This window comes from Salminus brasiliensis, chromosome 5 (genome assembly GCF_030463535.1).
Source record: "Salminus brasiliensis chromosome 5, fSalBra1.hap2, whole genome shotgun sequence".
Lineage (NCBI taxonomy): Eukaryota > Metazoa > Chordata > Actinopteri > Characiformes > Bryconidae > Salminus > Salminus brasiliensis.
In genome coordinates this window covers 25294108-25320154 of record NC_132882.1, presented here as the reverse complement: position 1 = coordinate 25320154, position 26047 = coordinate 25294108, and the positions used below count along the sequence as shown (strand labels likewise).

General features: G+C 45.0%; 1 protein-coding gene across 1 annotated transcript; it reads right to left on the bottom strand.

Moving 5' to 3' along the window:
* Positions 1 to 843: 843 nt before the first annotated feature.
* LOC140556258 (uncharacterized) lies at positions 844 to 26047 on the bottom strand. The gene is made up of 9 exons (XM_072679941.1): positions 24282 to 26047; positions 16241 to 16559; positions 15937 to 16047; positions 14689 to 14850; positions 9084 to 9302; positions 7448 to 7594; positions 5985 to 6225; positions 5347 to 5511; positions 844 to 5078 (listed from the first exon to the last, which is right to left on the bottom strand). The coding sequence occupies exons 1-9, from the start codon at positions 24842 to 24844 to the stop codon at positions 2620 to 2622; spliced, it is 4386 nt and encodes a 1461-aa protein (XP_072536042.1). The 5' UTR covers positions 24845 to 26047; the 3' UTR covers positions 844 to 2619.

The window sequence follows — 26047 nt, the reverse complement described above, 5'->3', positions numbered from 1 at the left end:
ATGTCCTCTGCAATAACTCTAAATCCAGTAGTGTGAAAAGTGTTGTATCTATAAGACAAGCTACTGCCAAGAATTGCACAATACAAGGAGTGAGGAGAAAGCCGAGAGTGCATATTAATAGAGAGACATTTATATTGAATGGCATCGCATCGGTTCTCGCGTGTGTTTTCATGACCAAACTTGTTTCTGGAGAGCAGACAGACTTGTTGCAGACAGACATCTCCAGGTGATCGATCTTGTAATTTGTGACCCTGTGTCGCTGATTAGTTGTGTAGTGTGCAAACCACAACCACAAAAAGATTCCTGATTACAAGAGGTGCGTGTGCTATGCTAAAAGGTAACCCAGATGACTGGGCTACTAGCTAGCTCAGCTAGCTAACTGCATACTGGGCCAAGAGGACACAGAGAGAACAGCAACACTGTTTGGCACATTTAAGGGGCATCCCTTGCTGGTGTTGAATTGCAATTGAAATGGGATGCTCTGGAACTGTCACACACAAGGCTAATGTACAAATACTCAATGCTTTTTGTTGTTTAAAGAAGTATTAAGCCCCTGTGAAGCAGTGGTGTGTGTACTTTGGGGTGATGGAACTTCATCCCACATCTTTGGGAGGAGTTGAAGTGGCGTTTGTAAACTTATCATCCAACATCAGTACCTGACCTCACTAATGCTCTTGCGGCTGAATGCAATCACATAATACTCACAGCAATGTTCCAACATCTGGTGTAAGTCTTAATACTCTTGATTTCAACGGACTGAATAGGTTTCTACAAAGGTTTCTACTTATTGGACGTATAGTGTACATGCAGTGAACTCTCACACATACATTAAACACAGCACACTGATTCTAAATTTTCTTTATTCTGTTTAAAATCACCCTTTCATTATTCACTTTACATCCCATACTCATCATCATCATCATCATCCTTCTTTCCTTCCTTTCTTCCTTCCTTCACTATTTTTAGAATCATAGACTATTGTTTTTGCTCAAAAGCTAAAGCTGTGATAACAAAGAAAAATAAAACCATTTGGTCCTTAATGTACAGTCTAGGCATCCTGGTTTCTGGGGTAGAAAAGGGACGTTACCTGCACGAGACGGCAAAGGACGGCACACAACATATCTCAAGAGGAAAGGAATGACAGATAAAAAGAGAGAGGGGATCAGGTGTGTGTGTGTGTGTGTGTGTGTGTGTGTGTGTGTGTGTGTATATATATGTGTGTGTCTTTCGGGTGATGGTAGCAGCTATAAAGGCAGTTTGACAGATGAAAGCTGATCACACAGAGGGAGATGAAAGACCACAGGAACATTAAGCATGTGTGTTTTACGAACAGAGACGGAGAGCGAGAGGGAGAGAGAAGCCTGTATTTACAGAGAACTAGGTGAATCTATAGCACTGTAGTCACTGTGGAAAACTGAGCAAGTTAGGTGCAACACGAAGAAACACATTTTAAACACACCAGTCATCATGAATGAGGACTCTAAAGCTGCACTGTCCAAAACTAACACCAAACACCTGAGACGAGAAACTACTAGTGGATCGCTCCTAATTACTTTGATTACTGTCATTATTTCAGTACTGTTATTTCAGAAATATCATTGTGCCTATTTATAATAGTTATTATTCATAACATGACAAAGTTTTACACTTTGGTGAATAAAAGGTGACAAGAAGGGGGTGGAACTGGAAAACAAAGACAGTTCTCTGCAGATGGCCTTCATCGCCATTCTTTTCTACAGTCCCGTTTTCGTACTGGCAGTGGCAGGCTGTGTGAATCGCTGTTCCCGGTCAATACGCTCACCGCTTAATGTCATTTTGATTCTACCTGATGTGATGCTGTCTAAGGAGAGCTCGAGGGAGGCATAAGCAGGTACCTGTGCTTGATGAACAACATTCCCTCAGTTCGATTGCTGTCCGTTGTCCAACTAGAAAAGGAAAATTCACATTCTTTGCCGATAAAGAGGAGAAAACACAGGTAGAAGATAGTGAGGACTGCAATAAATCCTCACTTCACAGTCCACATTTTCCCGAATCATCACTCTCTCATCACTGTCAGTCATCCCTCGCTGCATCACTCATCTTAAGGCTGATTTATACTTATGTGAAGATGGATATACAATGTGCACACCTCCAAAATCTGAACTACACGTAATGCAAATCTGCAATGTTGTGCATTGATTGGTTGAACGGGGATGTATGTCCAGTAACGCTGGACTTATATTAAGACACAAAATGAAAGGATAAAACCCTATAGCATCCGATATTCACTTCTTCTATCTATTCTGTCTTACTAGAATGCAGCACATTTAAAACTCCCCGCAATCCACGCATTAATGTTACATGAAAATGTTTTGGCAGCGGCCTATATGAATGTCAATGCACGATGACCACACATGTTCACTAACGCACAGAAGTATAATTCTGCCTTTAGGTGAAGGCTGGGAGCTGTGATGAGGAACGGCATGTCCGTGGTACCCAGAGGTTCGGACTTGTAGAGCTGCCATGTGCTTTAGTCTCTTTCCAGTTCTCCTCCCTCACCTGCCCCTACAATCACTAACATGGCATGTGAACTCTGACCCTCCTCCAGTGTCCAGATGCAAAGCAATAGTTCCAGCCTCTTTACATATTAGCTGGGAGTTTGTGTCTCAGTGGATCTGATTCCTTCCGGTCTTGTTTCTCCGCCTTGGATGAAGTGGAGGACAAAGTGGCTGGGGAAGCCTGGGCACCTGGAGTGGATTTAGAAGCTGTAGGTGAGACAGAGGTTGCCTTTGAGGGAGATTTAGAGGGAGGTGCTAAGGAAGTTGGGCTAAAGGTTAGGTTTTGAGTAGAGGGAAGGTTTGGAGCTTGGAGCGTGGTTGGGGGATGTGTGGGTTTAGATGTGGCTGGTGCTGGAATTGTAGACAGTTTAGAAAGTTGAAGAGGGGAAGATGTTGGCTTTTGTGATGGGGGTTGGATGGATGAAGAGCTTGGAGTTTGGGTCAGGACTGGGCTTGTGTTTCGGGTCTGGGTGGAGGTGGGTATCTGAGTCTGGGTTGGCATTGAGACTTGGGTGGGAGTCTGAGTTTGGACAGGAACTGGAGCCTGAACAGGAGAGCTGGTTTGGGACATAGTTGGAGTTGTGTTTCGGGTTTGGGTTGGTGTTTGAGTGGGGCTTTGGCTGGGTGGAGATCGGGCTTGAGATAGGACAGAAGCTTGAGCAGTGTCTGAAGTCGAAGCGGTTGGAGTTTGACCTTGAGTTGGACTTTTAACTGCTCCTGGAATTTGGACAGAGGTTATGGTCCGGGGCTGAGAAAGAGCAGAAATAGAAACTGAAGGTTGAGTCTGTGTAAGATTTGTAACAGGGGTTTGAATGGGGGTCGGACTACGAGGGGTCTGGACAGTTGAGTTTGTTGGAGTCTGAGTTGGAGTGGGAGTTCTGGTTTGGGTGGGAGTCGGAATAGGTGTTGGTGCTTGCGTGTGAGTAGGTGTGGGAACAGGGGTCTGAATAGGGGTTGGAGTCCGGGTGTGGGATGGAGTTCCAGCAGCAGTAGGAGTTGGGCTGGTGTTGCAGGATAAAGGAGATGGCGAAGAAGGTGTCTGGGAGAACTTAGAGCGAGGGCTCAGAGGCCCAGAGGAGCTCAAGGAAGAGGCAACTTGCTGGGCACAGAAAGAGGAAGAGAAGGATGCAGGTTGAGAGGGGGAGGTGGGTGAAGGTTTGCTGCTCAGGGGTGCCTGTGGAGGGGCCAGAGGAGCGGGTCCTGAGGTGAGGGGCAATTCTGAAGACGAGGAAGCCTGAGGAGGGGAGGAGGGGTGGGAAACCTTTGGGCGTTGAGACTGTGAAAGTCCTGGGGTAGAAGAGGCTGTGGTAGGGGCAGGAGAGGCAATAGTGGAGGAGACAGGAGTCTGTTTGGGTGAAGAGGAAACAAGAGGTGCAGGTGCAGGGGCTGGCCCTGTGCCAGGTAGTGCTGTATGTGTGTGTGTGAGCGGAGAGGGTAGGGGCTGAGGGGGGTGTGCAGGTGGTTTCTGGACCTGTGCAGTGTTTGAGCTCAGCACTCCTGCACTTCCGCCTCGAGCGAGTTGTCCTTGCGGCACCAGGAAGGGCGCTGGCAGCAGACTGCCTCCAGAAGCTTTCCGGTGCAGCGGCGGGTGAGGCTGGATGCCTGGCCAGCCACGGTGAGGCAGCGTGGGCTGAGATGCTGAGAGTAGCCGGGCCTCCTGGGTCAGGCGTCCAAGTGCTGGCAGTCCCTGTGTGCTACCGCCTCCTACATGACGCATCAGAGCTTCTTTTGCCCCCTGTTGGCTGAACCGGCTCTCAGAGGACAGAGCTGTTATAGCCGAGGAGGACGGGGGTGTGGATTTATGGAGAGGGGATGTGTTAGCCCCTACTCCCGTTGTATTGCTTGCTGCTGGGGATTCCGTGTGGAGACGAAGACTGTAGTGTAAAGTTCGGCCGGCCTGCAAGGGGGCAGGGACCGATGATATGGGATTAGATGGAGTCTTAGCAACCCCAGCTCCACCAGTCAGCGGGGTTCCTACCACAGGGGGCGGCCCAGCTGTAGAGGGGGAGGGGGTAGGGGTCATGGCGGAGGGGACACCACGAGGAGGAAGGCCACCCATTACTCCAATGAGGGAGCTGAGAGACTGCCGAGGGTGCAGGATAGGCGGGCGGGGGGGCGAAAGTGGGCAGGAAGTGGGCGAGGGGGAAATTGGGAGTGGAGAGGGGAGAAACACGCCAGCTGGCATCCCATGCTGCTGCGCTTGCTGAAATTGCTGCTGCTGCTGCTGTTGCAAGAGCGTGATGGCCACGTTGGTGGTCGCCGCTGCGGTCTGCAGGGGGGCATGGACCAAAGGAGCCCAGATAACTGGCCGGGGGTGGGGGGACACGGTGCCACCTGTGCTGCCACGATTGCCAGCTGTGAAGTCCTGCATGGTGGGCATGCTGTCATGTTTGACAATCTGCTGAACCAGAATGCTATCACAGGAGCCAGCCGCACCCGAGCCTCCGCCACGTCCACCTCCACCATGCCCCCGGCCTAGACTGCTGCCTGCCACAGACCCTCCCTGAGATGTCTTTCGCAGCAAGATAGAGTTCTTTTTACCTGTTGGAGATAAACAGAGAGAGAGAGATGTGAAGCATACTTATACTCCTACAAATTCATAAAAGTACAGACTCGGTTGCTATTTTTTTTAAGCTATGCAACACTACTATGACAGGTGGCTTCAGTGTAAAAGTAAATAAGCAAACTTTGAATGCCAAACAAGCTGATTTGGCAGACTGACTACAATTTTCGGTTACCTGAAAGTTGAATGAACTGATTTTTCAGGATTTCTTTAAGATGACAAAAAGAGACAGGAGACAGATAGTACCAATGCGGTTTAGTCGGTCGGCTGCTACAGTCTCAAAGGCGCGCCTCATCATTGGGTGTTCCTCCAGCACTTCATTGAAGCTGTCAACACTCAGAGAGTACAGGCGGCAGTACGTATCAGCCCTGACGCTTGCTGTCCTCCTGCCTCGGGTCAGCAGACAGATCTCTAAGGGCAAGCAAAAAGACATACTCAGTGAGTAGAAGGACACTTTGTTTCAAGTGGGCGAACATACTGCCAGATAAATAAATGTGTATATATATATATATATATATATATATATATATATATATATATATATATATATACTTTACTGCCAGATAAATAAAAAAAAATATATACATATATATACACTTATATATATACACTTTAAGAACCACTGAAGGTATTTACTGATAACAACTGTAAAATATACTCTCTTTTAGGGAAACTGACCAAATTATTGGCCTGAAAGATATTACTTAACCAGATTCCAGGTCATCATCATAAATTCATATAAAATTCACTAGGTTCACTAGTTGCTCTGAATACAAAATTAAATGGTTCCCATTCCCAACACTATATAGAAATCTAAACTGATAGGTTTCTTTAAAATTAATCATCTCAAATTCATTCAACAATTAAGCAACATGCTAGCTCACCTCCAAAATAAGACCCATCGCTGAGTTTGGTCTCCTTGTTCCCGCGTGTGAGCACACTAACCCGGCCATGCTGAATGAAGTACATTTTGCGACCCACAGTTCCCTCTCTGATGATGAAGTCACTGGGCTGAAACACCTCGAAGCGCAGCTTGGTCAGGACAGCCGTCACAAAGTTGGGGTCAGCGTTAGCGAACAGTGGCATGTTGGCCACCAGGCTGCGGCAGTTAAAGCTCACAATCTCCTGTTCAGATTCAGTGGACACATCACAGTTTTGCAGGGTCAGGACACTGGGACAGAGAAATCTGGCTCTCACATGTCAGTTGCATGTGCAGTGACTTTCATTACTGAAGGATTAACTCTTAGAGGTAGCGGTCATTGCTAGTTATATCACTAGAAAAGCATCTACCACAGTTGTATTCAGAATGTGAATTGGTTGAGATAAGGGGTTGGATGAAAATGGAATTGAATGCAATTATAACATACCATTGGAGTATTTTAGCAAAACGATAGCAATACCTTTAACATTTTAGGACAGGTTACACATAAGTAGTAAAATCTTTGTAAAATAGATAATGGGAGCACTATCAAAGTAAGATGAGGCCTCCAAAATGGTTGTTGTGGTGCAACAGATAACACCACTACCTGCCAGTAAGCTCCCACACCATGTGGGAGACTGGGGTTTGATTCCTGGTCTGGGTGACTATGCTGCGCTACACCAATAAGTCCCAATGTAGGCCTAAGACTACAATGGCCCCCCTCTGTAATATGAGTGACCTTGTAAGTCACTCTGGATAAGAGCGTCAGCTAAATGCAGCAAATACAAAGGATCAACAATGTAATTTTATCTAGTATTTTAATATTTATGAGGTCCACTTAAAACATTTGTCAACCTTCTGGTTGTTTGAATTTAGCTGTTTTTGTTACTGTGCCTTTAAGACTAATATATGTCAATATTCTCTGAGGTGAGTGCCCTGAACTGTGCCTTACTCAGACAGAGAGAGAATGGGTGAAAACTGTAAATTGGTAAACGAGAATTACGAGCTGAATGAATGAAAACTCAAGCAAAACCAGTTTAAAAAATAGTACCAGTATATCAACTAATATCAGTTTTAAAATTAGTACCACTATGTCAAATACTACCAGTTTGGAGAGAAATGCTACAAATAACACCAATTTATAACAGAAGCATTTTCTGAAACAGTCTCAATTTCTGCTTCATCGTGTTCTGGATCATCTGAAGAAAGTGTTTCTTCTTCAATCAATAGCTTCTCTAACAGCAGCTGCTTCTCAGCTCATTTGGCTGATTTGCTGTGAGTGTAGAGTGTCTTGTTGTTGGATCTGGGACGTGTGCTGAATGCAACATCCTTATAAGATTACTGTGAGGTGGACATGTCTCAGGGCAGGTTATATGTGTGTGTACACAGTATGTGTGTGTATGCATGTTTGTGTATGTGAGAACAAACCTCCTTTAATGGCTCACTCAGCTCTCCCAGAATATTCTCCTCATCGAACATTTTGCCTTGGTAGCGATGCTCGTAATACTCGTGGATCTTCTGTCTGACGTCAGCTGGTAGTTTATGGAATGACATATACTGCTCCACTTGCTTATACTGCAACACACACACAGCAGTTAGCAAAGGTCAGCACACAAAGGAATGACATTCATGCCATAACAATAATAATAATAATAAAAATATTGAGTAGATCTGCCCATTCAAGGCATGGACTCCACCACATCTCTAAAGGCATCCTGTAGTAACTGGCACAAAGATCCTTTTAGTCCTGTAAGTTGTGAGGTGGGGCCTCCATGGAAAGCATCAATGAGCCGGTCGCTGGTTCACCGGTTGTACTTTCTTGGACCACTTTTAGTAGGACTGATCACTTCATACTAGGAACACCCAACAACTGGCTGATGTTTTGGAGTTTTGGTTCCAACCCAGTCATCTAGCCATTACAATATGACCCTTAGCAAAGTTACTCAGATACTTATGCATGTACATTTTTACTGAACTGACTGTTCACATGCTGCCTAATTTATCCAGCCCTTGACAGATGTCACTGTAGATTAAAATAATTAATGTCCTTTACTTCACCCATCAGTGGTGTTATGGTTATGGCTCCTGTGCAGTATAACAACATTATATATTATTGACTAAACAAACAAACGATTATATAAAATCCAAACAAGCAAAATATGCTCATTTATGCAGATTAGATTACACAAACAGTCTAATTTCAGGCCTTCTGCCTGCATTGTTTAAACAGCAATGGGGCTTGGGAAAATATATGACGATAGGCGTGGTGATCTCGAAATGAGGTGTGTTCAGGTAAATTTCTGATGTATTACTATCTTGGCAACGGTAAACACAGGTGCGCCACTGACTGAAAACAACCTAGGCAGGCATCAACAATCAGGCGTTCATTGCTATCTTGGCAGTGAATTGTCAACACAGGCGTGTGCCCAACATGCGTACACCCCAGCTTTGCGCCATTAACATAGCAATCCGCCAAAGTCAAACCGCACCTGGCTCTTAAAGGAAAGGGCAAGTGACATACTGAATGGTTTATTGCATGTTACGCCTAAAACACACCCATGAATAATTAAAAGTTAGTACATGCCTTTTGCACACTTCGAGCCGTGCAAGGCGTACTTTTCCCGTTGTAACGATAGCAAAGACACACGGACACGCCCTAAATAAAGCTGCACGGTGCACAGTTGATGGCTTGCAGAAAAAAAATAATATATTTTTTTCTGTAATATTTTTTGTTCTCCCTTTTTTGAATGACCCCATTCCTCCCAAATGTCCAAATGAAAATGGTTTGTCACCTGATCATCAAGGACAACACTACAGACCAAAATATCATTATGAGACAGCCAGGGACATCCTGATAAGAAGTGACATCATAATGAGACATTCAGAGAAAACAGATCCCTCCTCTTGGAATGAACGAGGGTTAATCATGAAATTATCCAAATGGGAGACAGCAGAGACATGCTTCACACAGAAGGCTGTAAATGGACTGTTAAATTCAACTGACAACTCAACTGACAAAAGATCAAGTGACACATCCATTTATCATCCATCCATGCATAGTCACCTTCTCCTGGTACTGGCGGCGTGAAGAGTCGAGGGACTGGATGAGTGCGGTTGCGTGGCCGATGAACATGGCGTAACAGGTGGCCCCTACAATCATGCTGAGCATGGTGAGCCAGACGTCAGTCATGCCCTCGGGGGCCTGGGCGCCGTAGCCGATGCACAGCATGTGGCTCATGGCCTTGAAGAGAGCGTAGGAGTACTGCACACCCCACGAGTCGTTCTGCAGACAGAGACGGAGGGAAGGGAAGGGTCTGAATAGCAGGATACAGGAAACAGGACTACATTTTTTAATACTAATGCAAAGGCTTTCATGTTGTTGCTGTCATGCAAAAACCCTGTATCTCCTAAGTGGCAACTTTACAGGATGAGGAACAAACATTCAAAAGTCATTTTGGTATATTTCTATTGGTCCATTTTTACAATGTAAAGAACAGCTGCCATTATGTCAAAACGTGCCCACTTTTACTGAATTTCTCTTTAGATATAATAGAGAATTCCCAACTTTCACGTGTGCAGTCATGAGCAGAAATCAGGATGTCGGTTACCCCAGCTCAACGATATGTGCAGGACATCCTGCAGCCACATGTGTTGCCTCTTATGGCAGGGCTTCCAACTGCATTTTTTCGTCAGGGTAATTCTCACCACCACCCAGTAAGGGTTTCGAGGGAATGTCTAATCTAATTCGTAACACTTCCTTGGCCTACCTAGTTGCCAGATTTGTTGCCAATCGAGTTTTTATGGGACCAGCTGGGAGGCCAGCTTTGGCAGCCTATGAGTGTGCAGGACCTACGGGTCCAGCTGTAATATCTGTGGACAAATGTGCCGTAGGATGCTTTATGGAACCTGTATGTGCAGAAGTGAATGTGCAACATTCAGTAATACTGTTTAATTCTCTGTTCTCTACACCAAGTTACTTGGTGTCCACCTAGCGGAGAACCTGACCTGGTCCCTGAACACCAGCTCTACAGCCAAGAAAGCCCAGCAGTGTCTCTACTTCCTCCGGAAGCTAAGAAAGGCCCGTCTCCCTCCACCCATCCACACCCTATTCTATAGGGGGACCATAGAGAGCATCCTAAGCAGCTGCATCACTGCCTGGTTTGGGACCTGCACAGCCTCTGACCGCAAGACCCTCCAACGCATTGTGAGGACAGCTGAGAGGATCATCGGAGTCTCTCTCCCCTCAGTTATGGACATTTACACTACCCGCTGCATCCGCAAAGCAACCAGCATTGTGGATGACTCCACCCACCCTTCACACAGACTGTTCTCCCTCCTGCCATCAGGAAGAAGGTACCGCAGCATCCGGTCCAACACGACCAGACTCTGCAATAGCTTCTTCCCCCAAGCCATCAGACTTCTCAACTCAACTCAACTTCTGAACTGATGTCTTTTCTGATACACACACACACTCTCTCTCTCTCCAACCATTTACCACAGATAAAATGTTTTTTTTTACACAAAGCATTTGCACTAATAACTTTACTACCTCACTGGACTCAATATTTATTACACACTGCAGAATTTGCACACTACCGGCAATTATTTATTATTCTCTGTCTGTACTGTGTTGTGTTGTCTGTCCGCACTTGTTTGTGTTGCACTTGTGTTTTGTATGCACTGTCTATGTTGCACCATGGTCCTGGAGGAACGTTGTTTCGTTTCACTGTGTACTCTGTATGTAGTTGAAATGACAATAAAACCCACTTGACTTGACTAATTAAGCAGGAGGTAATATAATAATTAAAAGTGAAAAGAGTACTGTGTGTGATGTGTGTATGTGGGTAGTTCTACTTAGTGTCCTGGTTCAGAGCCTGAATAGCTTGTAGGAATAAGCTCCTCCGCATCCTCTCTGTGTTCGCATTTAGGGGGTGGAAATGCTTTCCTGACCGCAACAGAGAGAAAAGTCCATTGTTTGGATGGATATTTTTCCTGGCCTTGCTCCAGCACCATTTGCTGTAGACAGTCTGCAGATACGGAAGCTAATTCCTAATGATGCGTTTAGCTGAACGCTCCACCCTCTAGAGAGCCTGCCTGCCCTGCTTGGTGGTGTTCCCAAACCAAGCTTTGATGTTCTTCATCAGTATGTTTTTGATGCAAGTGTAGATGGTAGCAGCACCTTGGATGGAGTCTGAAGTCCCTTAGTTGTCTTAGGTGGCAGAGACGCTGACAGGTCTTCTTTGCCAGGGAGCTGACGTGGACTCCAAGGTACTTTAAAGTGAGATTATTATCCTGCCACCATTTCTCCAGGTGCTTAATGTTCTGGCATAAACATGTTCTTCTTTCATAATCTAATCTACTTCAATCATGGTAAAATCTGAGACTTTGTGATGCACTGAATTGTTCTCCAGAGAACTGCTGTGAGGCCAAACGTTTACACCTTTAGAATAAACAGTCAATAAGATCAATAAGATCAATACAAGATGTGCAGGAGAGCAGATGGTTGAGTCCAGTGCATTCTCACTGCATCATTAGCTGGAGCTCCTGCTATTGCAGTGGGAGTGTACACTGCTTAAACTGTTTGTATATTCATATACACACTCACTGCCCACTCAGTGGTCATTTTATGACAGTAACTGTCCTTGTAGGTCCACTGTATACAGTAGGTGCACGATTACAGACTGTGGGGCATCCATATGTCGTCCTGCACAATCTGACACCTTCTTGGACAGTTTTTGAGTAGATGACCCCTGTTGAGCAGACATTATTTGGACGAAGGAGCATTCTCAACACAGCAATGTTGCTGTGTGTGGTGCCAGTACGACACCCAACAGCTGTGTGTGTGTGTGTGTGTTTTATTACTACACATGTCAGTGTCACTGCTGTGTGGAGAGTGGTCCACCACTCAAACGTATGCAGTAAAGGTCAGCTCTGTGGTCAGAAACTGAGCGCTGATGATGATGAGGGCTAGAAGATGGATAACACAAACTGCACATCAACAGATGAGGTTGGGGGAGGAGGGCTGTTCAGATCTGAGCACGGCAGACGGAGATGGAGAAGCTCTCTAGGGGAACTCTGAGCATCACCTGCCTAGCAACTGTTGCTGTGACAACCATGGTGGAAACCCTGCCGTGGCATGAGTCAGCGACTCCCTCAAATGGAGTCCTGATCTACGTGTGTGTGTGTGTGTGTGTGTGTGTGCATGTGTGAGAGAGAGAAAGAGAGAGAAAGTGTGTGAGACAGTGTTGCCAAGTATATTTCAGAGTAAGATCTTTTTAGTATCTTCTTGACTGGTAGAGGACAGGTGGCAAAGTCAACATGTCCAAACACACACTGATCAGTGCACACATGCATGCACAGACCCATACAGATCAGGCAGCTTCCAGGGAGAAAACCAACTGAATTTCAACATACATGTCCAAAGCTATAGGACAGAATAGTGGAAACACCACACAACCTTAAAGCAGTAGCATTTTTACCTTAAAAAAACAGGGTCAAAACCATGTTGATGCTGAACTGATATTAACAACAGAGATTAGCAGCTCTGTCACTGCCACTCCGGCCTCAGTAAGCTGATAACTGTTCAATGTAACTTTGTAGAAGCGGGAATTCTTGCATAATACTGCTTTAATGAACTCATTAAAAATGCAGCTATACAGGTGAGACATATACAGGTGAGCCCTGAGAAACCTAATGATTAGTTATGTGACACAAGGACTTTCAAAGCAAAAAGAGCCAACCAACAGCACAGAAGAGCTGCAGGTGGTATCAGTAAAATAAAAACAGCATCCCTGTGACTGAATCTTCACAACACCTGTTCTTTGTGAGCTTCATAAAGCTGGAGTTTATCGCAGAGATGTTGATCAAAAGCCCAAAGCCCTGGAAAAAGAAGCACAAATCCTGGACGGTCTGGAATTAAATCTGACTTTGATCATCAGTCTGTAGTCGGCATCGCACAGACTTTACACACATTATCCCAAAACCCAGACGTGCCTATGGGTGGAGAATGCTAAAGGAGGTCTTTGATCTGGAATCAGCTTTGCTTTTTAAATCATTTCAATGTAAATTTTGATCCAGAGTGATCTCCAATGCACAACTAATGCAAACTTAAATATGCCATAATATGCCATGTTTTAAGTCTATTCAAGCAGAACTATTTGACTTTGCCATCCTCTAGCTCATTATCCTTTAGGCCTCTAAGGGACCACTGTCAGCTGTTTGTTTTAGTGGATTGACCAGGGCATTCCACAATACAGGGGCTACGCTTCAATATATTGTTATGTTTTTGCAATACTGTAAGCAAGGAGATTTTACCATATTGTTAAATAATATTTTAAGAAAACTGTCAGTATAAAAACACATTACTCCATAAAATTGGAGTAAAAGAAAAGTGTACTATTTGCTCAGTGTGCTATACAGTCAGAACAGTGGGATCTGAGGACAATACAATACTGTTATCTAGTGGTCAGGGTTTAATCACACCACAAAATGAACCACTGTCTGCCCCCAATTTTTATATATACACTATTAATCAAAAAAAAATCCTTTGTTTTCAGTATTATTCAATATAACCGAGACAGCATTACAAAACATGCTATAAAGTGGTTGGTGTGGTGCAACAGATAACACCAACTACCTGCCAGTCAGCTACCACACCATGTGGGAGACCAGGGTTTGATTCCTGGTTTGGGTGCTGCGCTACACCAATAAGAGTCCTTGGACAAGACTCCTAACACTACATTGGCCCACCTCTGTAATATGAGTAACCTTTGCTCTGGATAAGAGTGTCTGCCTAGTGCCATAAATGATATATCAATATTTTCTTACACCTGAAGGACTGACGATTCTAAATTATTTTGATATTAAATACGTATTTTTAACAATCGTTATCCATCGTTTTAGACTGTAGATCTTAATGCTTTTGGTCTATTTTAAAATATTATCAGATTTTGGGGTGAATTTTTCAATGTCTCCTCCTATTACACAGTGCTACCAAACTGGAAGAGCGAAGGCTAGTATGTGCTTCCTCTGAGACCTGAGAAGCCAGAGGAGCTTCCTCAGGAGACTCCTTATAATACATGTTAGGTTCCTCTGGAACGCTCATAAAGTCTGTCACCATGCTGCTGGACCCATAATGGTTTGGGATGGCGTCTCATAGGAGTCATGAAGCTTCATCAACACCAGGGTCCACCCCTTCTCGAGTTGGATCCCTTTCTTCTTGAAGGATCACCCATGTCCTCTATTCAGGACAGTTCAGGACTTGTGGCAGCATGGAAAGAAGGCCTGAAGCTGTTTTGACTGCACAAGACCAGTTCTGCTGTGTAATAGGTGCCTCATATTTATGTATTTGCCTGTTTTTGTTATTTTGCCCACCTCATGTGTATTACAGTTTTTTCATCACCACCCACTCTGACATACTGCTCTGCTGCACGAGAGACATTACACGCAATACTGAAGAGTATATTTGCACAGACAAACACACACACACACACACACACACACACACACACACATAAACACACTCTCATGCTGCTAACACCAGACACAGTCTGTGTACACATGCTGTGATAATAATATTTGTGCATAACTGATGCGACCTCAAAACTAGCTCCCCCGTGTGCTTACAAGCACTCCCCTGATTACACACTTACACACAGACATGCACTCACCACCATGTTGTTTTTATAGACCCAGCAGTCGATGGGGAAGTCCTGCAACATGGGTACGAGGAACTGCAGGCAGCCGTCCCAGTGACACAGTAGGAGCATCATACCGATCAGGTTGACGATACGCACCATTGCGCTGGCCAGATCATACGTCATGTGGAAGATCTGAGGATCAGAGGGAACTGCCGTTAGGGGTCACACCACGGTTTGGCAGGACTATGTAGATTCATGCGTAGGTAACATCAGCTGGCATGCGCACATCACAGATAGTTATATTGTACGAGGCCGGGACCGCCATGCGAATGCTGAACATTTGGACCTGATGGTTTGGTGCCATGGGAAAAAGCTGTACAGAAAGCTTTGAGATCAGGCGAGGGGAGAAGACCCTCGTGGCTTGTCTGGATGAGGATGTTGCTTTAGTCTTGCTCGATAGGTTTGTAACATTGCCTTATTTTTCCTGTTTCAGAAATAGGTCAGAACCATTTTGTGCTGTTTGTGAATGTTTGTGATCGATAATCATAACTGATTTGCCTAGCAGCAGCAACTGTAGCAGCAGTTTGCTAATGCTAACCTAGCTAAAGCTAATTACTTGCCATGACGTTGCTCTCACTTAGATTGTATCATGGTATTTAATCATAAGATACATTTGTGAAGGGTTTTATTGCCACAGAGATCTAAAACATTTGCTAACGACATGCTAACAACATGCTGATGACGCAGTAGCGATGTTGTACGAGGCCGGCGACCAGCAAATGAATACGGAACATTTGAACCTGATGGTTAAATATTTCACTGTTGAGTTCAAATATCAAACGTTGTTCTCCAGGATAGTGTACACTGCCTTTAAATGGTAACATACAAAGCATCACATGCAACATTCTCTCTACCATAATACTCCAAAGCTGACGAGAACCTGAGTTTTAAATATATTACTGAATTAGATTTATTGTTGCTGCCCTGCAAAAACATTGTACCTTTTATTTACATGTAAATCTCACATAGAAATGCTCCAAAATAATTTCACAGTGACTTTCATAGAAACTTTAGAAGTTTTTTCTATTCCTGTTAAGTTGCTGTTTTGGAGATAGAAGATTTTTGTGTGACAGCAATGATATACACTATACGCTAGCCATGCCAGTTCTGCTGTGCCTGTTCATATCATTAGCATTAGCCCTCTCTTTAGCTGTCTCTCTTTGTCAGTCTTGCCCCACTCTGACATTATTCCACCAACCATCTTCAGTCTGACCTCACCTCCTCCCACTGGTGAATGTATCTGATGAGTCTGGAGAGACGGAGCAGACGCAGCAGGCTGAGGATTTTGGTGAAGCGGACGATACGGAGAGCTCGGGCAGTGCGGTACACCTGCAGAGGCACAGCACAGACAGCAGGACACTCAGCACATACTCTGCTTCACAGAATAATACTCTGCTTCACAGCAGCTCATGTGGGATGTGACGTGATGCTTTAGGCATGCAATTAGCACGACAACAACAACACTATGTTATTTATATGGAATATTGTAAAATAACTAAAAAAAAAACCAATACAAGTCTACCTCCGAGTCCAGCCGAGCCTCCAGGTCCACCATGAGGAAGATATAATCCACAGGAATGGATGAGACGAAGTCCACCAGAAACCAGCTCTTCAGGTAGCGCTGGCGGATGGCCTTGGGGTCCAGCAGGATCTCCGTGCTGTCCTCCTTCACAATGCCCGTACGGAAATTCAGCACCAGATCCACCAAGAAGAGTGTGTCTGACACGACGTTAAAGATGATCCACGGAGGAGTGTTTTCATCCTTGAAGAAAGTGATTCCCACCGGGAGGATGATCAAATTCCCCATCATCAGTAACAACATGAGCAGATCCCAATAAAATCTGGAGAGAAGAAGGGAGAGCGGAGGAAGAGAGGGGAGGAAAAGACAAGGGGTGGACAGGAGGAGGAGAGGAGAGGAAAGGAGAAAGTCGGCAGACGAGAATGAAGAGGAGAAGAAAAGAAAAAGGGTGGACAGGCGGAGAAGAAGGAGGAGGAGAGGACACAAGAGAAGAGAATAGGAAAAGAGAAGCAGGATAGGGAAAATAGAAGAGGAGAGGAAAGAGAAGAGGAGATGAGAGGAAAAGAGAAAGGTGACAGGAAGAGAAGGAGAGAAGATACAAGAGAGGAGTTACAACTTTTGTGTTAACAATCAGTCTCAGACTGGCCTGAGGTCAGAGGTTGTGGCTATTAGAGAGATTGACTGACAGCAACCTTCAGCACAAACCTTAGTTACGGCCTTAAAATCTGATTGGCCGAGGCACATTTGAAGCCACTGGAAAATAAGCAATACACAGCATAATGTGTTTGACTGAATTCTGTATTAATGCGTCATATACACATTACATAGACACATACACACAAGTATAGGGACACCTGCCCATCCACTGCGCATCCATATTAAAAGATTGTATCCAGCGTTTGTTGAAGTAACTCTCTCTACTGTCCAGGGAAGGCTTTCTACTAGATATTGGAGCATTGTTGTGTGAATTTGATTGCATTCAGCCACAAGAGCATTTTTTTAAGATTGAGAATATTCTAACAAACAATTTAGACTTTCTGACCATCAACAGCGTGAGGAAGGAGCGTAAACCCAAGCTGAGAGAGTTGCTCAGTGACCCTGCTGTAGATACCTGAAGGGTAAAACAGATGTTTCCTTCACAATTAGTGAAGGACATCTGTTACGTACTCATTTAAATAAGTGCAGATTTGATGCAGAAGCCACTTCTAAACAAATGCTATGCGTCTCCATCTTTCTCTCTCTCTCTCTCCTTCTTTATCTATCTCTCTCTCTCTAACACTATCTAACTCACTCTGCCTGTGAGGAACAGATAGGTTTAAGAAGGATATCATTGCCTCTCACTGTTAATGTGATTTTAAGGCAGCATGTAGCGGTGACATTTGTACAGAAGAGAGCATTAACATTAATAGGTCTACAGGGAGAGAGCGACAGAGCGGTCTTAAGGAGGTCCTAGCAGATCTTAAGCACAAATATAGTAGACATGAATAACCCAAAACTGGGCACACTAGCAAACTGGCTCAGGCACAAACATGTTTAAGTGACCTTGAGAATAAACTGAAATCTGTGTTGAACATCTGTGTAGCTGTGAGCCTTTGTTCAGCTCACCGTGGCAAATAACAGCCAGCAACACCCTTTAACCCTCAGAAGTCTCACTGGCAAAAACAGGAGCATGATGTCATTTTATTAAATTCATTTTTTATACTAATTATTTCTTACTCATGTCCCAGCGCAATACGCACAGGAATACTGAGTCAAAACATAAATGTGCCATAACTGTCTAATTAATTATGTCATTGTGTTTAATGGCATGTACATTTAATGTCATTTAATGTTCATTTAATGTAAATCATGTGTATAGCAAGATGGAAATACAGATGTTGGTGCACAGGTTTATATTTTTTGAGGGTTTTCTGAAATCAGTGCAAGATCAAAACTACACATACAGGGTTTTAAAAAAAATATACATACACCCACATAATTAATTCAGTGGTGCTAAAAGTTCCAAAGGCTGTGTCCGAAACGGAAGGCAGCTGCCTTGATGCCTTGCTGCTTATGCTGTCTCATAAGTCTAAAAGTCAGCATTGTGATGAAGGTACCTACAACCAAATCAGCAATGCATCATGATGTGCCAGGATACTGTTAACCACTGTCAGCTGGTGACGTAACTAATTAAAAGTACTAGGCGTAAATGGCCAGAATTATTTACTATTTACTATTTACTATTTATTTCTTGTTAGAAATAAAATATTAGGGAGAATAATTCGGAAGTAATTTTTAACAAACATTTGGACAGATTATTGCCTGCTTCCGCCATGATGCTTTTTCTTCACAATTTGGCTAAATATGCCAGCCAACATTTTATACAAACGTTCGATACGGACATGACTCAGTACCTTCCTGCCTTCAAATACTGCATGAGTAGGCAGCATTTAATATGATTTGAGACACAGCCAGTATGTCTTTTTACTTGGCAAAACCGAGGCTTCCTGTTAGTGATCATGATTGACTACAGCTGGTAGTTTCTCTGTGCACACGCGCAGAGGGTTTGTTTGGCATTAGAGAGACCGTTCAGTTTATGCTTAGAGACAGCGCATCATGCTGTGGTGTTTTGCAAGTATGCAGAAAGAATGGAATACCGTGAGATGTGTTTCAAATTGTGCTTCACAGACATGAGTAAAAGACAAACTGTAGATACTGAGGATCGTCTGCCAGCGGGCCAAAGCAGCATGTAAGTAATGAAGAAGAACTGTAATAACTCTGCAGTGTTTTCACTGGCTGCTACATTTGCATTCATCACTGTACTGGAGCTCTCAATGTCAGCATACGAAAAGGCTCTGTATGAGTTAATGTGCTGAATAGGGCTGCGGCTGTCGGTGTAAGAGACTCACAGGACACACAGAGGTGACTTTACCAAGCAGAGCATAGTTTTTTTTTCTCCTCCCGCTTTCTAAAAAAGCACATTTCCCCCTATAAAGGGAAAAGCCAGTGTTCCAGCTTGTCACACCGGTTCATTTATGCTCTGTGGCAGCTGAACACAGCAGCAGCTCGGGACGGGTCTGCAAACTGACTGCTACAGAGGTCAGGACGGAGGGCCTGCGCGCCTGTATGGAGGCACAGAGGACACAGCCCCAGCTCCCAGCATAGACCGTACTGAACACAAGCACGTGCGCACACACACAGAGTGCAGATATAGGCTTAACACTGCTATGACATTTTCATTGGAGACAACTATAATAACTCCAGCATAAATCCATGGGCACAGTGAGCTGGAATAATCCACCTGGAGGCTGATGTATTCAGAACTGTGCTGTGGATCATAAACGGGTATACTCTCTCTGTCAGAAGTTCATATGAATCAGCAGATGTTCATATTCAGATCAGTTTGCAATATTGAAAACATGAAACCTCACATTTTATCTGGGCAAATCTGTCTCTATATCCTCTACCCTGTTAGGATATGACAGCATTAAGACACAAGTGCAATGCCAATAATGGATGCTTAGTTCTGGGTCACAAATGCAGCCCCAAGTCATCCCTGAGGTACTGCATTGAGCTCCTTCACTGCAAAGAATGCAGTTCCACTGCTCCACAGCCCAATGCTCGCGGGCTTTATACTCCTCAATGAGATGATCTAAGGTCATGGTGACCTCAGGTTAATGTGCAACTGTTCCAGAGCAATAGATATTTTACCTGCTGTGTGTGAATCTAAATGTCATGAGCGCATCTTAAAGTAGCTGAATAATTAGAAGGATACTTTAAGATATGTGCAGCAATTACTGCAGTTGGAATAATGCAAATCTGACACTAGAGATAATGTGATGTTCAATATATGATTTTAACAAATAATTGGAAGTACTACAATACCAAAGCACTAGTAAACCTCTGTTCAGAAAACCAACAGTAATAAATAATGCTAACACCTTTAAAGTTGTCGTTTGGTGAGAAATGTATCACTTTAGGGTAACGTATTGATTGTGGGAATATGCTGTCTGATGCCTAAGAGTTTTTTTTTTGTCCTAAAACAAAATGTACATGTACATGTTTTTATATATGTACATGTATGAAATGTACATATATAAAAAAATGAAAACATATATATATATATATATATATATATGTATATATATGATGATGATGGTAAAGTAGGGATGACTCTAGATCTATTAGTATATATATATATATATATATACTAATAGATCTAGAGTCATCCCTACTTTACCATCATCAGCCTATAGATGCATATAAAAACTGAAAAAAAGGTTTCAACAAGATTTGTTGGTGGTTTCTGATAATATTAACTTTCATATGTGGTATTAAAATCTGATAAATATACAACCAGTCTGCGAGTCTGAAAAGCCAAAAAAAAAAATAATTCTCCAACTCAACGTTTACTGAGGAGGAGAGAAAATAGACCACAGCAGTGAGGGAGGTTTTCAGTGGCGGGATAGCGAGGTAACAGACCTCATGAATATTTGGGGTGATGTCTCTGTTCAAAGTAAATTAGAAGACACATATCGCAGCCACTCTGGGTTTGAAGAAATTTCTAAAGAAATGTCTGAAAAACCAAGGACGCAAACCAAAGAAGTGGCCGTGGTTGAATAACTTGCCCTTTTCACAGCGAGCTCAAGCGCATTCTCAGTGATAAGCCCAGCTGTCAGACACTGGAACTCCTTGATAGCTCCTGTGATGCTGGTGAAAGTGAAGCTTCACGAGAAGCACTGTTCTTTTGCGCACGTAAACAGACGAATGACGAGTACAGGTCACGTCATAAGGATTGTGTGAACAGCCTAAATATTTGGGGAGAAAATAGGATTTGGGCCACTTTACCTGCTGTGTGACTGTAGCCCAAGTTTCCTCATACTGAAGCACATTACACTTTTGAATGACGTGATGGTTAAATTATGCACAAATTTGGAAAAATCTGTAAATTCCCCTTTAATCCTCTAGAGCTGTGAGATTTTTCGATTTATTGCTTTAAGCCAGAGGTTCTCCAACATTCTGCTGTCAGGGACCCCTTGCTGTGCAAAAAAAATAAAATAAAGAAATCTATGGACCACCATCGATTCATTTCAAGCTGTAGAAACATGTCACGTCATATTCATCATTTGGGAGAACAAGCTGTTCTCATTTACGTAAGATCTGTTGGTCAGGATGCACTGTACATAGATGTAGCTTGACTAGCTTCCTGCCTCATTTGCTAGAACCTTGAGACAGATTACATTTTTGCCTAATGTCAATGTTCTCTCTAGAACCAGACTTGATGTAGCTGTCCTTGTACCTTAAAATTGAGTTGACTGTAGCTTATTTTCAGGGCAGGGATGTTGCAGCATGTCTCCTATAATGTTTCTTGTGGCTCATATCAGTAGCTTATATTGTCCAGTGGACTGTGGCATTATGTTAGGCCTGCTTGGTGGTCCCGAAACCCCACTTTGTGAACCATGGATTCATGCTATGTGATGTACCATGTGTCATTCAGTGCCAAAAACCATTGGAGCAAGTGTATTGGTAGTTGGCAGGTAGTTGATTTAGCCATACAGTCTGCACAGAGCTGATTGGAGTATAAGTATAAGCCTCAATTACATGTTAGCTACATTAGCTTTGTAGCTTCAGTGCAAAAAGCCAAACACATCTTGGATGGTCGACTACATTTGATTAAATTGAAAACTGGGTAAATCTATAGTAATCTATAGCATCTATAGTGAGTGGTGCCTCCATGCGGTCACAAAGCTGACCGCAATCTCTTCTGCGATCTTGAGGAAAAAGATAAAGGTGAAGCAGTGAGGGAGGTGTGATGGTGAAAGCTGCTGTGGTTGCAGGTAAGGGTGTGAACAGGCTGTGCTGCTGCTCTGATGCTAGCAGCACACAGACGATTAAAGCCGGTCTGCTGGGACTCCCAGCCCCACTTCAGCTCATCAGTGAGAATGAATTTAGGCCACAGAACTCACATCACACACCATATATCATAGTGCCACACACACATATCTGAAGAGCAATCAGCAGACAAACACTCGCGCTTCTGCCTTCAAAGTACCACCCAGACGCGAATCACTCAACACTCCACCTCCCTATCTGTCTTTCTTTTCTCTCTCTCTCTGTCGGTCTCTCTCTCTTGCTCTCTTTCTTTTTACCTCTTTACTGACAAATAATGGTGCATTTGCCACATGTACACCTGGGTGGAAGGCTCTGCGGTTTGGCAGCTGCAGTCAGTAGTAGACAGATTAACTGCAGTCTTTTGCATATTGCTCAAAAGGGTGTGTGAGTGTTTGTATATTGTCACTATCAACCAAAAACCTACAAAACTGCTGTAGTTGTTCTTTACATTGTGACACAATTTCATGACAAACAGCCTGATAAAAATGCTCCAAAATGACAGCCATGATAGAAAATCTATTATATTGGCTAAAACCTGGACGCTGATCCGCTCTCAGACTTTTCCCTGTAATATAATATACCAACCAACAACATCAGAGGTTGCATCCAAGCAAGTGTGTGTGTGTGTGTGTGTTTGTGTGTGATTTAATTTTAGCTTGGCCACTGAGCGAGGGAGCTCACAGACAGCATTTGGCTGCAGCCTGTTGCTGGAACAGTCCACCTGGGAGCACTGGGCCAGCATCTTCAAGAACTGACATACACACACCTAATTTAAACCACGTTCTGACAGCTGTTTGTGACTGAGACTGAGGTGTGTGAATGAGTGAAAGGTGATTAAAAATCCAGTTCAATGCGAACGCCCGATTTATTCTGCATGTCTCATTTAGCATGTGCTCTGTCAGACGTCCTGTAACCACACAGTTGCGTTTGATTGTAAACAGCGCTCCCACAGAATCCCTTGCTCGAGGCCACACACCACTTCATGCCAGTGTTTTTAGTGCTGCACTGCACCAGCAGGGGGCACAGCACGAAAGTCTCTGCTGCTACTGACTTTCATCTGAATCTGTTCTTGTGCAAAAGTTAGCAGATCAAAGCATGGCAGATTGGATCACTGTTGTTTGCTTATTGTAAATCTGGCCACCTCATTGGTTAGAGCAGTGGCTGTGTTTAGCTGAAGAGACTTTGTTCGAATGTGGCCTTGAGGTGGTCTTGCCAGCGCAACTTAAAGAGTCACATAACATAAACTATATAGCTCAAAGTCTCTCAGTAGGTAGGACTGGAGGCAACATCTTGCAGAAAGACCACTAAATACACCGATCCATCCTTCTATCCATCCGCACCGCCATAGCAGCCAGGAGATTTCACACGGCCCAGAAATCCCTTTCACACACACACACACACACACACACACATCTTTTAGAGTGTCTTTCCCTCAGTAACTCCACCAAATCCATTGTCTGTGTGTTTTCCTCTACATCTATTCCATCCACCCCACTCTCTCCCTCTTTCCCCATCACCTTTGTCAGTGTACAGTTGCTCAATGTCTCTTTTGCCCTTTCATCACACTCTACCTCCCACAGTCTCTCCATCTATCTCTCCCTCCTTCTCATCAATCAATTCCACCCTTCCTTCCTTCCTTCCACTGATCTATACATCAATCAGTCTTCATTATCACTCTCCCTGTCCATCCATTCATCCATCCATCCGTCATTACTTACCACTCACTATTGTCTCCTATATATACACCTCTCTACACATGCACAACCATCACCTTCGACCCTCCATCCACCCCTCCCTCTCTACTTCACCTATTCACTCTTTTCACTAATATGCTCCTCCATTTGCCCTTTACTCTCCACATACACACCTCTTCCATCCATCATTCTCTCTTTCTTCCTACTCACCACACCCATATATTCACTCCCTCGTCTACCTCCCCTTTTCATTTCTCTGCAGATGATGTTTGCCCTCCATGCACCTCTCCATCCTTTCCATTTCTTCAACCATCTGTCTACAACCACCCATCCATTCTTGAAACCACTCCTCTTTTCCTCATCCTACCATCTGTCTCTCTCTGTCCATCACTTTATCTCTACCCACTCTTTTCCACACCTCTGTGTACATCCGTCCATCCATCCATCCTTCCTTTCATCCCCTCCTCTTCCCCCTGTACCTGAAGTCGCTGTACGGGTGGATGATCCACACTCCCGCACTCTTCAGCCTCTCCTGCTCCAGTGCGACGGCCTTGTGGCTGCCGAACATGCGCAGGGAGAACTTGTTGACTCCGGGCTGCAGCATGGCGCCAAACTGTCTCTGGATGAAGGTGGACTGGTTGGAGTAGCTGTAGTCTTCTCCATCTAGACCCGGCAGGGCCTCAGGCGTTCCGGCTGCAGTGCTCACACTTGTCTCGGCCGCTGCCGCCACCACCACCACGCCTGTGCCAGAGGAGGAGGTGGAGGCCAGCGCTGCACGGGACGCCGCAAAGCCCACTGAGCGTGGGGGCAAGGGAGCTGGCGTGGTGGGGGTGCCTGCAGCGGTGCCGGCTGCAGTGCCAGAGCGAAATGGGCCACCATCCCGCGAGGAGCTCATGACGGATGGGCGGCGCCGAGCAGGCGGGTCACCACGGTCACCCTCCAGAGAGGCCTGAGACAGGCGGCAGCCCGGAGACGGCAGACTGCCTTTGCTGCGCCGCTTTGGCTCACCGTTACGGGCAGCGGAGCCAACCGCTCCGTCCATGGCAACACACACTCACTCACACACTCTTACACTGACACACAGACACTCATGTACTCGTACACATACCCACAGACACATACTCACACACAGTCACACAGAAACTTATGCATTCTTACACGCATGCACACACACACTCACACACTCTCACACAAAAACCCCTAATGCTCACACACAGTCACACATACACTTACACACTCTTACTCACATGCAGACACACACATGCACACAACCACACTCTTGCACACATACTCACACACACCCAGACAGACGTTTACACACTCTTACAGAGACACACTCTCAGACATACTCACACACGCAGACCCACACGCACTCATACTCACGCTCACACACACTCTCTCGTGTGTACTCTGACCTGTTACACTCCTCTGTGTGTGAGGCGTCGCGGGAGTGTATTGCGCGCTCCCGCAGCGCTCGTGCCTGCTTGTCTCTCATTCACATGTCTCTGCCCTCAATGCCCTTGGCTGCGCGCGCAGGGCCGTGTGTCCTTCAGCGCGTCCGTCAGTGCTGCCGCCCCGCCGGCGCCATCGCCACGTACCACGCGCGCACCTTCCTTCTTCCCGTGCTGTTTGATCTTGCCGCTGCGGCTCCGTCAGTGTCCGGCGCGCGCGGTCCGTCTGGAGCTCCCACACACGCGCGCTGAATCACGCGCGCGCTGATTCATACTGACACGCTCTCGCATTTGCACGCGCGCGCATCACAGCATGATGATGATGGGGATGAGGATGATGATGGTCGTGGTGGTGATAGTAGTGGTGGTGATAAAGCTCGCGTCTCAGCGCGCAACAGGGTTTCGCTGAGAGGAAGCGCGCGCCATTAATAAAAGAAACGTCACCTCGCGCGCTGAAGGTGAAACGGAGCGCGAGACCGAGCGGAGCCCCGCGCGCCTTGCGCCGTCACGGCCTGCACGTCACGCGCTCAAACCGGTTTGAGCGCCACGCGGATACAATCACACCTATACACACATACACCTACGCGAATGATCAATCTCTCTCTCTCTCCCTCCCTCTCTCTCTCTCTCTCTCTCTCTGTCTCATACACACGGTCCCGCCTAAACATCCACGACGAGGCGCCGCTTCATCGGTAATAGCGCACGCGCGCGGACAACGGAGCTAAGTAAGTAAATAAATAAATAAATAAGCACGCACGCGAGCGGGCTCGAGCTCGGCGCCGTGTTGCCATGGC

What these genes read in the sequence shown, in the direction of transcription:
- LOC140556258 (XM_072679941.1), bottom strand. Translation starts at nt 24,844, where the DNA reads ATGGACGGAGCGGTTGGCTCCGCTGCCCGTAACGGTGAGCCAAAGCGG. An exon ending in CACCCGTACAGCGACTTCAG is followed by an intron (nt 16,560 to 24,281) that starts GTACAGGGGGAA and finishes TCTTCTCTCCAG; the next exon opens with ATTTTATTGGGATCTGCTCA. An exon ending in ACATTCACCAGTGGGAGGAG is followed by an intron (nt 14,851 to 15,936) that starts GTGAGGTCAGAC and finishes TCTGATCCTCAG; the next exon opens with ATCTTCCACATGACGTATGA.